Source organism: Artemia franciscana, chromosome 13 (genome assembly GCF_032884065.1).
Source record: "Artemia franciscana chromosome 13, ASM3288406v1, whole genome shotgun sequence".
Lineage (NCBI taxonomy): Eukaryota > Metazoa > Arthropoda > Branchiopoda > Anostraca > Artemiidae > Artemia > Artemia franciscana.
The window spans coordinates 4,943,080-4,960,014 of NC_088875.1; the positions used below are offsets into that span (position 1 = coordinate 4,943,080).

The 16,935-nt window shown below is 35.4% G+C and overlaps 1 protein-coding gene across 1 annotated transcript in view; it reads right to left on the reverse strand.

Moving 5' to 3' along the window:
- LOC136035061 (F-actin-uncapping protein LRRC16A-like) overlaps window positions 1-16,935 on the reverse strand; it is a gene marked incomplete in the record, with an annotated part of 202,446 nt that overhangs the window by 110,634 nt on the left and 74,877 nt on the right. The window contains 3 exon segments of the mRNA XM_065716658.1: window positions 236-378; window positions 7,918-8,069; window positions 15,000-15,181. Coding sequence (XP_065572730.1) covers window positions 236-378; window positions 7,918-8,069; window positions 15,000-15,181 — 477 coding nt within the window.

Below are 16,935 nucleotides of genomic sequence, written 5' to 3' on the forward strand. Positions count from 1 at the left end.
TCAGCTATGAAAATCCCGCGCAAATGGCATTATTTTTTTACCCCTATCGTTTGCACACTGAGCTTCTGAAGCCTTTGCCCGAAAAAGCTACGTGTGTCCGGCCCTTTTGGTATACTTTTCTTGCGTTTTCTAATAGTAGGTAATCTACCCTATTAGGAGATTGTAGCTGCGCTAATATGACCAATCCTGAAGAATTCTACCATGCGTGGATAAACAACAATGGTAAATACTTCACCTGTAGCAGGGTGACTAGGGATTCAGTAACTGCTGCGATGTGCTTTGACTTCACATTTTGTAAATTCTTGGAAATATTCAGGGTTCTCAAAGATTTGTTTCGACTAGCGGAAGCAATAATATTTGCCAATTCACCATCCAAAGCTGAAAATATAATAAAGCGTCAGATCACACCGAAAAAAAAAATTCTCGCATTGTCATGCGTAGTGAGCATGGTTTTAAAAATGATTTCATTCGTTCCCTGACTTTCTCCAATGAAAAACTCTTCCTAATTGGCACCATAACCCGTGTCTATCACCTCTAAATGCGATCTTAGCGATTTTTAGCTTTCTTTACCTCAATTTAAAAAAAAAAACAAAAAAACATGACAACATAAAACTAAAAAATGATCCTCCTACAAATTTGACAACTTTTTTCGTTGATATCGTTAAGTTCAACATTAAAAATCTCCCAAAAATACCTCCACTTTCGAAGGAAAGAAGGGCTTCTCAACTTGCTTGATGCCATATTTTTCAGCCTATTTTCCTTTGTTTTTTGTTGTTATTTATTTGGCACCCACTACTACCAAAAACCGCATAAGCAGGTCTTTTTCATATAAATCAAATTACTAATTTTCCCTAATATATACAGAAAAAACTATACATATCGCTGTTTAAACTTCTACTTGAAATTTAAAGTGATGAAATTTAAACAGGGATTGAAATTTAAAGCGACACATCAAAAAAAAAGAAGCCCCTGTTAAAAGCGTCATTTAACACCAGTTTTAAATAGAATCATAAGCAACGAAAAATTCATTGCTACTGGAGATAGGTTTTGCTAGTTGGAAGCTTGGAAGCTATTCTGATATGTCATTGAATAAGAGCCAGTTTCTTTCGGTGAATTAATTTGAGAGAGGAAGAATGTGGGGGGGGGCCTAATTTGCCACAGTTTGATATAAATACGGGCCTTCAGCCCTAGTTCCCATCTCACCTTCGTATCTGTCTAGCAACTTATAGATTTTCAGGATTTCGTATATTCAGCTGATTCTTGAAGTTTTATTCAGCGACTGAGCTAATCCCTTTATGAAATCAAGCAAAGTTTGCCCAGAAAGTGATCGTATACTCTAATTAAAATTTGGATATACACTCTCTCTTTACGAGTTTCATGTAAATATCTCACAAAAACATACGTAGTTATGGTGTATAACCGAAAAACAATGCGAAACTAGATGGGTAGAGCACTTACAAGTAATCATTCCGTTTAAAGACATGTTTATTATTTTCTGTAAGGTTATGGGAGAAATTCAAGAAGATCCTAATTCAGATCCTAAATCTTCAAGCAAAGTTTATTCTTTGCTATCTGCTATTGAGAGATGCAGTTTTATTGCAGCTATTTACAGCTATGGTTATTGTCAGTAAAGTTTTCAGTCTATCACAAAATTGGCCGGCATATTTGCAATCAGAAACAATAGATCTCGTATACTTTATCAAACGCCCTCACGATTTTAAGAGCGAAGTTAAAGACATGACCGAACGGAGTGAAACTATGTTTGTTCTACTTTTTACTGAAGTAACTGAGCTGTGTCAAGATGCTGGAATCAGCATTAGAGTTCCTAGATGAGTTCCAAAACAAACGTAGAGGGATAATTAGGATGAACGCAAGAGGACCCTAAAAATAAATACGTTCTGAGACCATACTGGCTATGCATGACGTATGAAAACAAAGAAAGGAAGTAATAAATGAAAAGAGAAAAATCAAATAGGTGAAAAACAAGGATTTTATCAGTCAGTTGCACAATATGGAAAAGAAGCAAATATTTCGACAAGGACCTCCATCAAGTCGTTGGCAGACTTGGCGGAGGTCCTTGTCGAAATATTTGCTTCTTTTTCATATTTTGCTACTGACTGATAAAATCCTCGTTTTTTACCTATTTGATTTTTCTCTTTTCATTTATTATTTTCTTTCTTTGTTTTCATAGATCCTAAAAATATAACAGCCTTTCGTGTTTGTTTCATTTATGGACTGCTTTCTGTAGTAGGTGCATCAGAGACTCTTTAGTCACAGAAAGTTGCTGGAGTCACTGCAATACCTACTTCCTCAGCACTGTATTTCCCTCTACGAAGAAGAAAAAGGATATATCGGATTCTCTGACTGAATTTGGTATCTTTTTGCAGACAGCTATAGGGGAAGCTTACAAGCTGAGTTAGCATTGTGGAGGAGAATATGGATACAGTCAGGAAACGTGGCACCAAAATATTTCATAACGGGCATAAAAGAAGGTGACAAAAATATTTTCTCCTCTCTGTATTGATTTCTAAAGATTGTCGCAACAATGCCCGTCATTACGGCTACATGCCAGCGTTCTTTGTCTACCCTTAGAAGAGTAAAATCTTATGCCAGGAATGCCTCAGGTCAGAAACGGCTTAATGGATTGGCCTTATTATCCATATATAGAGATGTTCCATTCGATAATGAAGGCGTTTTGTATAAGCTAGCCCACAACAAACCAAGGTGGCTTGATTTTATTTTATTTTAGGTATTTACAGTATTGTCTCAATAAAAAATGTACCTCATACGCTAAAAATTTCATTTATCCTTTTGAACCAGTACTACCATCCCTCAGCCAATTTATCCATCTCCCTCCGAAATTTGTCGCCGAGTTCGCCCTTGGTCCATAATGCATCTGAAATTTACTGATAATAAAAAGACGTTCATCCCCAGACTTGACGATACCAGTTATAGTTGTTTGAAGGGGCTCCATTAACCGTTGTTATCCATTATCAATGTGCAGAGCGAATCCTAATATACTAAAAGACAAACATTCTTTTGAATGATTTCTCCCGGTCCCAGAAGTAAAGGAAGAATTATTTAGCATAAATGCATATTTGGCCTCGATTTGTTCACCTAGACAATAGGAAGGTTTGTGAACCAGCATTCCAAATTATATCTCTGACGTTATCATTTATTTTATTTTTAGTATCTTAAAGTAATGATTATTGGACAACAAAGGGCGAATTCTATAGAAGCCACATCTAAGACGCACGACATTCATAAGCTCTACCAGTTGCTGAAATACGCCACCGGTAGGAAGCAACAGGTTTCTGAGACTATCCGCTTGAAAGATGGGCAAAAGAATAAAGTCTGCGAGAATATCAAGATGGAAAGAACATTTTTAACAGCTCCTGAGCTCATCTCATCACCCGCATATAGCACCAAGTGTTCCTTCAGAGTTCCTCCGAGCACCTTATGAATTTTGTCTTGGACCTGATAATGACGAAATAAGGAAAGCCATTCTATTACTGAAAAACCACAAGTCTCCTGGTCTAGATAGTCTACGTCCAGAACTATCTAAAGCTGGGGATCAGATTGTCGGAGCTCAACTCAAACCACTGTTTGACGAAATTGGACGAAAAAGAATTCTCCTTATGATTAAAAAGTTTTAGTCCTTCTTTCTCTCTTCAAAAAAGGCGACAAGTCAGAGCGTAAGAATTTCCGTGAAATCGCTGTTGCTGATTTCGCGGGAAAAGTATTTGCTATTCCTCTACTGAAAAGGTTTAAACAGGCCCGAGAAAAGTGAATAAGGAAAGAAAAAACTGGCTTTCGAACCAAAGTTCTTTTATCGAACCAATTTTTACGTTTTAGTCTGCTCTTTCAAATATGCCACAGATCATATTTGCTGCTGATAATTATCTTTGTCGATTTCATGACAGCCTTCGATTCAGTCAAGCGAGAAGCTCTCTGGCCTATCGTAGAAGAAGATGGAATGTCCTCACGTTTCGTAGAGCTTTTGAAAGCATATTTATTTATTTAAAACCCACAAAATACAATGGAAACAACTGTGGAGTAAAAAAAAAAAAAACACACGATTCTATAATACACCATAAATAAATTGACTGAATTCACAAATAGCCAATGAAGGTCAAAATCACCAATCATTTGCTGAGTTTTAAAACATAGATCTAGAGATATTTGTTTCAGTCGAGAGGGCGCATCAACAATGACAAATTTAGACACTATTCTATGGTTCCGGTCTTAGCGTGGCAAACGCAGCAGATATTTACAGTAAAAAAATATCCTGGGCCATTTTCTGCGTATCCTTCTTGCGAAGGAGGAAAGCAAAACCAGAAAGATAAGAAACAGCAGGGGCATAAAAACTAGAACGAAGACTGCAAAGTCCTTTTCGGATATACTGACCACGATTGGGCAAAATTTTTCTGCAACCAACCCGCATACTTTTCAGCACGCTGGACGTAATAGTGGAGCAAGTAGACGAAAGTGACGTGGAAAAAGGTCAGACCAAACCATTTATTATTTGCTGAACATGGTATAATTGAAGAACTTAAGCAAAGAGACGATGCTGGTGGGGGACTCCCAAAACACAAAAACTCACATTTGGCAGCATTAATTGAAAGGCCTACTGCAGACAGTGCGGCTGAAAGCAGGTCAAAGTCGGCAATTAGACTTTTTTTTGTCCGGCTAAGAAGTAGAACATCATCAGCACAAGCAACGTGACTAATGCCTAAACTATCATTATAAAAAACTGACGGTTGAAAACGTCAGAGACACGAAGCTAAAACACACTTAAATATACATGGAGATAACACGACACCTTGCCTAACGCCTTTTTTTAACAGGAATATGGTCCCCTAAAGTACCATTCCACTCCATCCTAACTGAAGAATTACCAAACCAATACTTAAGCACGGAAACAATAGAAAGATTAACGCCAGACATTGCTAGAGAAAACGAGCATTTGAATGAATTACATAAAAACACTACATATATCAGCGGTCAAACAATACAGAGGACTTTTTTGAGCTACAGCTTGTTTCATTAGCCCATCCACAATATGGTGAGCTTGACGGCAGCCCATACATTTTCTAAAACCAAGCTGGAGTGGCGGAAAATCATACTTGGAGTTTATGGACGGTACCAGCACATACTCAAATAGCTTACAAACAAAACAAGACACAGTGATAGGACGGTAACTACAGCAAGCACTGGGTACTTGCCCCTCTTAACAACGGATGTTATAAAACAGGATGAAAAACTATCTGGCACAATGCACTGTGCCAAGCACATTTGAAACAATAACTTCAAATACTTCAGTAGTTCAGGACAATCATAAGCAAAAAAATTGAAGCAAAGACCATCACCATCGAGAGACTCATACTTATTCACTTGCTTAAGAGCTCGGAGTATACCACAAGATTCCAGCGATAGCAAGCAATTGAGATGGGTTGATACGAATTGGAAGGATTGTGTTGACAAGCTTTGTAAAATGTTTTGGAGACTAACATTAAATGATAGCAAAATATTTTTATTGTGGGAAACAAAATCACATAGTCGAAGAGATAAATTAATTGGAGGTGAACATTTTCCATTAGTTATAACACGATCCAACGATTTATTGTCGTAGGGACCATCCCAGGCATTTAGTCTCACTCTATGACATTTTAGACTAAAGCTTACGTGTTCCATGATATAATTTGCACATTTTGGCAAGACCTGGCAAGGTTTTCCTTTGAATTCACACGAGGACCAGAACATCTGGAAAACTTGGGATGTTCTGGTGAGCAGGGTCAAGCTCCAATCAGGTGATCAGTACTTTGACAGCGAAAGCATCGATGCGGAATCGACTGAAAGGGCTTAGCGCGGAGAATTTCGTATCCAATGCGGATTCCCGACTCCAGGACTGCGTTCAGAGTGGGTTTGTCGATAAACTCCAGGCGAAAAGTGCGTGAATGACAAATTTGATTTGATTAGGACTGACAAGACATTCCACTGAGACCTCCGAATCAGTTCTTGAATAGTTATCGGGTACAAAAAAACTGCTTGAGGCGCTTTATTAATCACTTTAGTTTCGATGTTTTTTCATGCGTAGGATAGGGTCACTGAGCCCCGGTTGTGGGTTCCTTACAATTACAGCATATAATGTTTTTTTCGTACTTGGAGTAGGAGATCCAAGCTTAAGCTGTCCGCAGTCTTAAGCTTATTATAATAATAATAAGTCATTGAGTTGATTACGTCATAGTCATAGTCAATAAGTCATAGTCATTGAGTCACTATAATCCCAAGCCAATTTTTGTGATATATTAATTTAATTCACACAAATAAACTCACTGATTTAGTAATGTTCATGTAGTATCCGATTTTAACTGTTCTCATTCTGAACTCTGAAACAATAATAAGAGAGCACGCAGTTAAGGGCGCGAGCTTATGGTGAGGAATCTGATAGCTTCGCTGTGGATTTAGGGGTAAAGCAAAGCGACGGCCTATCCCCCATCCTCTTTAATTAGGTAATAGATTGGATTACGAAGAGAGTTGGAGTGACGGCAGGAAAAGGTGTTCAACTCACTTATCTGAGCTATGCTGATGATATTGCCCAGTTCAGATCCACTGAAAGTCCAAATATTATTGAACAAAGTTGCATACTACTTTGCCATTACTGGATTAAGAATTAATCCAACAAAGACCAAAATGATATCTGTCAATACTCAAAGTCTCCCTTGTATATCCCTGGACAGCAACAGTTTTCACCAAGTGGGAAAATTCTTCTAAATCAGGTCCTTGTCAATTCTGGGGGGCGGAAGGTCGAACCGCAAAACTGAAAGGCGTATTCAACCAGCCTCTGCCAGCTTTGCTCAGCTCAATATATCACTATGAAAGCATCGAAGCATAAGTCTTGCTGCAAAAATTAGAGTCTACGAGGCGATCGTCCGAATTTGTAATCCTTCATCCGCAGAACGTACCCTAGCCATCTCAACCTTTCTCTCATTATAGCCCTACAAAGCGGGATTTAACCAAACCTTTTTACAGCCTACTGTTTGAAATACTGTCAGTCAGCCCATTACCCAGAACAATCTTTCTGGAAAACATCAAGCAAATCTTCATCGATTTTTCGGAGCGCCCATGCTTCAGAACAATATTTGACGACTGTCGTCACTCTAGCTTTCAATAAGCTACTCTTGGTTTGCAGATTTATCTTCCTATTCTTCCAAACTTTTTTCAACGGTGAAAAAACACACTGAGCCTTGGCTATTCTACTTTTGACATCTTCACTGCTCACACCGTCTTTACTGAAAATACTTTAAGGTTAATGAAGGTTTTCACATGATCAATCTTTTCGTTACCCAGCGTCACCTTTTCATTATCACTTATTCCTAGCTTTAGCGACTCAGTCTTCTTAACATTAACTTTAAAACTATTCTAGCATCCTGAGCTCGCAAAACCTCTAAAGTTCATTCTTTTGCTCAAACTTTCATCTAAGATGCTCAAATCATCTGCATAATCCAAGCCCAGGAGAGTTTTTCCTTCCCATTTAATTCCGTGTTCTCCCATTGTCTTTTATGTGCTCCTTAAGACAAAGTCCATCAAAATGATCCATATAAATGAGGATAGAACACAACCCTGCTTCACAGCTGATTTATTACGAAATCAGCTCAACATCTGTTAGCGAGTTGAATAATCACGTTAAACAATGTATCTTGCCTATTACAAGTTTTATAAGCCTACATTTATAACAGACTTAACCTTAAGTCTTGTTTTGGTGATATATTAATTTTATTGACATATAAATTAATCAAACAAACTTGTAGATTTCGGCAATTACCAAGTTTTGTTTCTCTAAGGCTATATCGTGTCTAGCTTCAAGTCCGGATTTCTTGAAAACTGAACATCATAAAAATATGTTTAAAAACTTACCATTATCGGATATGTTGAGAGATGAAAGGCATCTGACTCCATGGATGCAGGAGTCAAGTACGTGTGCACCTATGGCAGAAAGAGCACTTCCACTCAGCTCCAATTCAACACATGATATCCCGTCATTACACGCCAGTCCAAGAAGAAGCCCTCTGAAATACATACAACCTAATAGATATACAATCTAAACAGAGTTTCACACTTACATTACAAAAGAGGGTGTAACTTGAAATTTTTGACCCAACCAGCATAATATTGGTTGAAATACTATAAAACCTTAATTTTCTCATTAGTTTCATTGTATATAAGTCAAGCTGGGATTATGGAATTACTGCAACATTTGGTATTTTCATATATAGGGGCTTGAAAACCCTGGTGTGAGGATCTCGAGCGATTAAATTTGATGGTGTAGTTTTTATCAGGATTGCAAACTTTTCTGCGGGTATTTTCACTCCATTCAAAAATTGCACAAATTTTGCTCAAATAATAAAAAAATATCAAATAAATTTAGATGGTTAACTTGGAACTTACTTAATTTTGCATATTCGGAATCTATATTGTTTGTAAATAAAAATCAAACCAAGTTTTATCGTCACTCTGCTTTTATTTCAGAAAACTTAATGCTCATTTAATTATAAAATTAAGATTCTGGTGTTTTTTTGTGTGTTTTTTTTTTAAGGGTAAAAGTGAAAAAAGAGAAAAAAGCTCAAAACTTATTTCAATTCTTCTCTTCTTCTTCGGTGTTAACTTTATTGTTTCTTAACTGAAGTCGCTTTTTCAACGGAAAACCAAATACTCTAAAGGTGTTATATGTGTTTTTTTAAGGGTAAAAGTGAAAAACTTCTTGAATTTTGCACCCATTTGATTCCGCTAAACATTTCATTTCCACACATATATTCCACATTTCATTTAGGTATTAATTTAATGAATTTTCAGATGATTACGGATTTAACCTCTGACCTACCTTCCTTAGGAATAATATTTATATTTAGGTTAAGGCAGGATGATGGAAATTATGGAAAGTTATGATGGAAATTTGGAAAATTATTGTTTTATTTTTAAAACCAAATGCTCTAGAGGTGCTATATGCGTTTGTTAAGGGTAAAAGTGAAAAACTTCTTGAATTTTGCGCCCATTTGATTCCGCTAAACAAAATCTCTTGTTATCCGCCTAAGTCAGAATTCATTATAAAAAAAAAATATGGTTAGATGATACAGGATTGTCTAAGGTACACGTGGTCGATCAGACTTCTGTGAGGGAGGGCACAATGATTGTCACTGTATCCATAAGAGAGCTTATTGGATCTCAATTGAATTAGGTAGACGTTAGTAGCTTGGACTTCTGTGGCAGGTTTAGAAGATTTGAGTCAAGGAAACGATGTTGCTTGTGCTACTCCGTAACTATCACTCATAGGTCACAGTTATTGTACTAATTCACGGGATCTTAAACTTGGATTCTGGTTTTATGCTGACAATAACACATCTCCCTCATTCAAGTACTATTGGGGAGTGAAAATCCTCAGAATTAGAAATGACAGAAATCCCCTTTTTGTAATTAATCTTAAAAATAAATTTTCAAAAAAATAGTTTTCAAGGAAAGAAAAAGACATAATAACACCTAAGACAAGGATAAATTAAATCCTACAATGATTCAAATTCAAAACGTACAGAACTTACAACAAATGAATAAATGAAACCCAAAAACCGGCACAAAAGAAAATAAATGCCACATCCGGAATATATATTGTCTGTAAATAAAAATAGAGTTGTTACATCTAATAATGTCAAAACTTAGGATACAAAAGAAGAAAACAAACTAAATAAAAATTTGACTTCAAGCCTGTGAAATATGAATGAGATATGTATTTTCTGTACCGGTTGATTTAAACACATTTGTTTATATCTGTTTTACGTAAACAGCGCTAATCCTGTATGTCTGTAGGCCTATGCATACATTTAATAAAATCAAACAACAAGTTTTTTTTTATTACTTTTTATTCTAAGTTTTTTTTCTATTACTTTTTTTTATTATTTTATTACTTGGAAACCTTTCCTCAGCGGATGTGGGGGTTCATGCTATGTCCAAAGGCATAGTTACTGGACATTTCAACTATGCTGAACAAAATGGCTATATGAAAATTTTATAGGATGATTTAGTGGAAAAGTGGGAAGTGGGAGGGTGACTAGTCTCCAACCAACCTTATAGCCTCCGATCGAATGAACCCTGTCACGATATTCTAGGACCATTGGTTCTATACGATGGTTCTATATGGTTCTATCACCCCCACAAAAAAGCAAAGAACAAAACAACAAATAAGCAGACATCCGTAATTTTTCTCCTGGCAAAACAAAAAATTCCACATTTATGCTGATTGGAGTTTCAAACCTCCACAGTAGAGTTCTCTGATATTCTGAGTCTCATAATGTGATTTTCATTAAGATTCTTTGACTTTTAGGGGGTGTTTTCTCCCTTTTTCAAAAATAAGGCAAATTTTATCAGGCTCCTAGCCTTTGATGATAACGCTAAACTTTACGAGTCTTATATATTTGGAATCAGCATAGTTTTTTATATATCTATTGACATGAAAATTCTGTTTTTTTGGGTGTTTCGGTTACTATTGAACCGCGTCACTCCTTACTTACAGTTCGTTCCCACGAAATGTTTGATATATTTTCCCTTTCTATTTTGTTTGCAACGATGCGAATCGGCCAATGTTCCTTATGGTACCACACCAAGCTAGAAAAGGGGAAATTCGATACAGAAGAATTTTTACTACAATTTTCATGGTTTCGGGAAACTAAAGCTTTTGATGTTTTTTAAGGATCAAAATGAAAGAAGAGAAACTACCTCCGGTCACTCAATAATTCTTCAATAAACAAACATGTGAGAAATGCTATCAAACTAACACAATAAATGAAAAGTTTCATTTCATCTTTTAAGTAATGGAATCTTCAAGAAGTGTTTCAAGCACAGAAGTGTGAAAACAGGATAAACCAGATTTAGTAATAAGATAGTAAATGAAGCCAAGACAAGTTTCTCCCATACTCCTTATTTTTTTTCACTAGTAATAAATCGTCCTTTTTTCTCATTGTCGTACCTTTTGTCGTATTGTCATGATTAGCCAGTTTGGTCTCAAAATCATTTGGCGTCCAGAATTAGAGCATTGAAACAAATTAAGTCTATATTTACTGCAAAAAGGAGATGATTTAGTGCAAAAAGTAGTTAAGCCCTGATATTTCTAATATTTATTGACAAATTTTTTACAAGCTAAAGACTAAGATATATTCTCAATAGATATAATGTTTCGGCATTTCTTCCAACACATCAAACTTCGATCGAAAGAGTAAAACAAGCCCGTCCAGACATAAAAAAAATTCTTACAAAGATACGGCTGGTAAAATTAAAGAACTCAAATTTTCTGAAATCGGCTAAAGCCCGGTCAGACTAACAAATACAAACTAGTTGTATCCATCAAACCGTTCATGGTAATGGACGTTGAATAAAGAGTGACATATTGGTTGTCAGAGGGCTCTAAAGGGCATTACTAGCGAAACACAACGAAATTTTGCTCTCCTTCCCTTAAGGGTGACTAGATTTTCTCTCAAAAGAAGGGAAATATAAGGCACTTTACCCTCATTGAAGATAATTCTTAGACACCTTATTGAACTGCCTCTATTCTGTCCGACAATTCATTGGAAACGCCAGGATGACAAACAGGACAAGCGTATTCGAGGTTAGGACGGACAAAAGAAAGAAAAATCCTCAAACAGTGCGATGTGAGACGTTTAAATTTATTAAAGAGTTTAAGGAGAGGAAATGCAGTATTTGTACGTTTTAAGAATTCATTATTGTGGCAATCCCGTTTTAAGTCATTTGAGATGGTAACACCCAGTAATTTTTTAGTATTAATAGATATTTCAGGGGTGATAGGGCAGGAGAATAGGGGGGAGTTTTTAAGACACTAATTGTTAAAATTGTTGACTTTAAGGGGTTGACTCTCATATCACTAGCAACAAGCTCCATCTGATATTGACTCCACTATGTCCATTGGATTACTTTTTAAATATTTGAAACATGTTTCTAAGACAGTTAAATCGTCAACGATGTTTTGTCTATCGGGGAAATCGACATCAAGACTGTTTATCATAGTAAGAAACAAACTTGAGCCTAAGAGGTTTCCCTGGGGTACACATTATAAATTGGTAAGGGATCAGAGTATACATTCAGGTATTTGACGACTTACGTTCTATTAGAAAGGAAAGACGAAATTATTGTTATTAAATAGGGTCAACTAGGAAGTCATTGGTTAGTTCTTTTACTAATGTATTGTGGTTAATTAAATCAAAAGCTTTTTGTAATTCAACTGCGATAACATTGAGCCAGGTATTGGTTTTTCAAGTTTATTACATATAATGTCCAAAAGGTGAACAAGATAGTGTGTGGTAGAGGTAGAGCGCAAATTTCTGAATTGCATTTGGTCAACATTTGGGATTATTTTTACTTTCAACCAATCAGCTAAAAAGCTTTCGTATAGGTTGGAAAAATTGGAGTAAGAGTAATGGGCCGGACACCATCAAAATCTTGCTCGTTACCTTTTTTTTACGGAAGTAATAAAGCCTAATTTCCAAAAATTTGGTAACTTACCAGTACAGGTAATTTCATTAAAAAGTAAGGACAAAGGTTCTGAAAGATTGTCAGCAAAGGCTGACAATTCAATTAGGATGACTAGCGGACACGTCTACTGAACTTTCCAATGTTCTTCATTTTTGTCTCCACGTCTGAGGGCGAAATAATGGGAAAATTGAGGGAGCACAGATCATACGGAGCATGAAAAGAGAGGGTAGGGAGGCTATAAACTATGGAAGAAAGAAACGTGTTCAGACCCTTGGTTGTAACTGATGGCTCTTCTTTTGGAAATGTGAGAAACTATATTATTATATGTTTTCCCATAATTTTTTTTATTCAATTATATCATTGTTTTGGCTTAGTAGAAAAGAATTTTTTGACTTCATATTTGTAATATAAGAAGTATATTTTCTTTCTTTATGTGTTTCCCTGTGAGTTAGCTTCGAATATTAGCAAGACATTTTCCAGCTTGAGCCTTTATTCGACTCTAGGTAATATCCTACCATGTAAATTAGCTTATTGGTCTTCATAAGTACCAAAATTAGCAATCCATATCTCCGATTTTAGAAACCTTTTAATTTCTTAGGTACGGAAATTGGCAAAGTTCTACCCGACTTTATACAAAAACTAAACCGACGCAAGTACCGAAGACCCGACTTTACTTTAATGAATACTTGAAGGAATCCACTGTTAAAGTAAAGCCCTATTCTTTTTATTATTTTCCTCTATTATCCTTTATTTTCTTTATTATATTATTTTCCTTTTATTATTATTTTCCTTTTTTATTGTTTATTAAATTTCCATTCTTTTTATTATTGTTTTTAGACTGAAGTTGAGTTTACACTTGCATCGTTCTACAGCATAAGGAACTTTTGTAAGATTTAAAGCTGCCTTAAAGGAGAATAAAATTGGAAATTCCAGTCATCACAGATACTAATTTCTGAAGATTTTCCATCTTTAACGAGTCAGTAATTTTCAATACTTTCTGACTCACAAACAGGCAAAAAATAAGCCTAATTTGTACAGATCAAAAATGCATACTGGATTCCACTTAAAAATTCTTGAATAATTTTGGTTCAGAATAAGAGTGAGCATGCCTTCCTTTCTGCTAAATGGAGTTGGAAAGAACAAGACGGGGGTTTGTTGGAGGGGTCAGATATAAGATAACACTTTATTGGTTATATTATATCATTGACTATATTACCGACACAAGCATCAAAGACCCGACTTTACTTATACCGAAGAGTCTTTTAGAGTTCTTAGATACCCATCACTAATCTTGTTAGTTTTGTTGGATTCCTACAATTTGAATGTTTCAGAAATGAGACCCTCAGAAAAAGAGAGACTTATTAGTGAAATGAAGTGAATTCTTCAACAAATCATCAATTGCACCCGTGTAAAAACGTCACCGGTTGCATCTTAGTGAGTTGTATCATATACGACATTGAGACCGGCTAATCTTTCTTTCATTGTTTTGTAGCACTGAAATTATATAAAAATATTAAACTTATTGCAACCTTTAATTGAAATATCTAATTTATTATGTAAATTCCGTGAAATACGGACAAAACAATTATCGTAGCACGAACAACGAAGGATGAAATACGTATAGTACGAAAACACAATAGATATATTAAATAAATGCAAAATGTCAGCGATATGAAATAGTGTAATTCAAGATTAAGAGATTTCAAAGCCATATTTGTAACCTTAATAAATATCGCAAAAAAAAACTTATCAATTAGATTTAAAATAAAAAGGGGGAACCCCTTGAAAACAGAGACTACAAACTATAAAGCCCATACAAAAAAAAAGAGTTCAATTATTAGCAACTGTATGGTTAGTAAAGGAATGGCTTGACAAAATAAACAAAAGTGTTTGATTAGAAACTCAGGCTGTAAGTCTTAGAGAGGCAATTTGAAATTTACTACAACAAGGACATCTACTACTACCAGAGACATCTTGCCGCGGCACTAATCGTCCCAAGGCCAAATCAGCTTATGCACTCACACTCTATCGCCCTCTATTCAAGAATTGACTGTTTAGTCCTTTCCATCAACTTAATACTTATACTAAACCTTTTCTTCACCAATTCGAGGATACCCTCGTCTGTACCCGGCTATATTAAATAAATAAAACACGATTTTTGACAAATAATCATATTAACCAGTAAAACATTCTTGGCAATTCTTTCATTATTGCCCTAGATAGTTGTATCAAGCCAAATTTCTTGCATACTTTATTGTTCGATATATCGTCAAAAAATAGTATCTAAGGCTATCTTTAGACGGTTTTTCTTGGAAAAGTCAAGCATACTGTGACTTCTAGTATCCTAACTACAGCTCTTTGACTTGTTGTCATAAAAGTTACTAGTAGTATTATTAATAAGTCCCATTATTGAAATAATACTGTGACAATTATGATTGTTCTAAATAACTAAAAAATAAGAATCTCACTTGAGAGCTTCTGGTGAAACACGCGTGCCATCTAGTGAAAAATATTTTAGTGCAATAGTGCTTGAGAAAAATTGCTTGAAAGATGGCGGTAGCTCTTTGCCTTTTTTTGTTATGAATGTGCACTTGGAAAGATTCAAACGAGATAAATGACTTGTGCATCCTCGAGCTAAGGCACTAAATACCTGAAAAGAAGAGCACATAAATAAACCAAAAACTTTGTAAACGTTGAACCTACATAGTGAAAATTCGATAGAGAAATTTATACATATAGAAATTTATTTAGAATATTTGGTAGAACTAGGGTAGTAATAGGTATCTGATCTCAGTTCCAGGCAGAAAAAAGATTACAGAACTTGAAAAAATGCAAAAAAAGCCATACGCTATTTGGCATTGATAGATTTTTTGTCAAACCATCGCCAGTTCCCACTCTTACATGTTAGCCATAATCTTTGTACTTGACTCTAAGAAGCAAACAAATTTTCAACTAAAAGTAACCGGAAATAAACGATTTATTAAAGACTTTATTGGTATCACAACCAGTATTATACGATTTTTCTAGGAAAAGTCAAGCATACTGTGACCTCCAGTATCCTAAGCATAAACGATTTATTAAAGACTTTACTGGTATCTGAATACTGTGTCTTTACATTAATATTGAAATATTTACAAAAACTACCAGCCGGGTCAAACTAAATTGTTCGGAAAGCAAAAGATAAAACATTGACCGATTAGACGCAATTCCAAAACGAAAGTTATTTGCAAAGAGTCTAATTTTAACAACGAAGAAAGATCGGAAAACTTGACATTAGAATAAATAAAAAAAAAAGTGATACAACTTAAACGTTAAAAATTTTATTAGTCTCTAAATCTTGGGTAGACATCGCCATTAAGCACCATTAAAACCATTAACAAACATTAGATCAACGTTTGATAACATAACGCCAGTGTTTCAGTCAGAATAGCCAGTACCTATCCCATTCGCTAATTCCGGAAGAGCCAACCTGAACCTTTAAATTTGCTGCATTTGTTGTTAATTTTAAACATTGAGCTGTCTAGAGAATGGGAAATTCTACTCAGGAACACTGTTGGCGTGAGGTATTTGCAATTACTAAAGATACAAAAGATCCATAGGAGAGATTTAGCATTAGCGTTCACTAGCTCCAAGTTCATAGCGTTCATAATTCGATCTAAAGTTCTTTAGTACTTTTAAAAGAGTTTCTTGTTCTAATTAAACGTCCCTTGTGTTTCAGGAGTCATTCTTAAAGAATCGGGACAAAAAAGTCAAATTTATCGTAAAGAGCGAGGTATTGAGGTGGAGGCAACCTCCCTAATATACGAAATGTTGCTCCTAACTTTCAGTTGAAAGAACTTGTTTTTTAATTTATTTCTGTTTTTCAAATAATGACAGGAAATCAAGCTTCCCTCCATGGAAAATTCCTTACCCATAAAAAATTCCTCAAAGTAAAGCTCTTCTCACGTAAAATACCCCCATCAACCCACCTGGAGAATACCACCCAGACAATTCCATCCTCGCTGCAAATTTTCTAGGAAAATTTCTCGTGGACTTTACCAAATCACGTTGGAAACCCCTACCACACTAGTGTATTATCTTATATCAAAATTCAAATCATAACTCTTCAAATCTCCGAAAAAAAAGAGAGTACCCGGTTTATTTTTATTTATTTGTGATAACAATTATTGACAAAAAACTTAACATAAACACATCCTCTTTAAATGCCACAGCGAACTAGTATGAACTGGTAACCTCTCGATTTACAGGCAAACTCTGTACCCGAATCCTGTAAGCAATGTACACCAAGAACTAATAGAGTGTATGGACAATATAGCCTAGGCAAACCTAATAACTTACATCCCTTTCCAAAGAGGCTATAAGATGGAGGTCATGATATTCCCAAAGGCGTATTTATTGAACCGA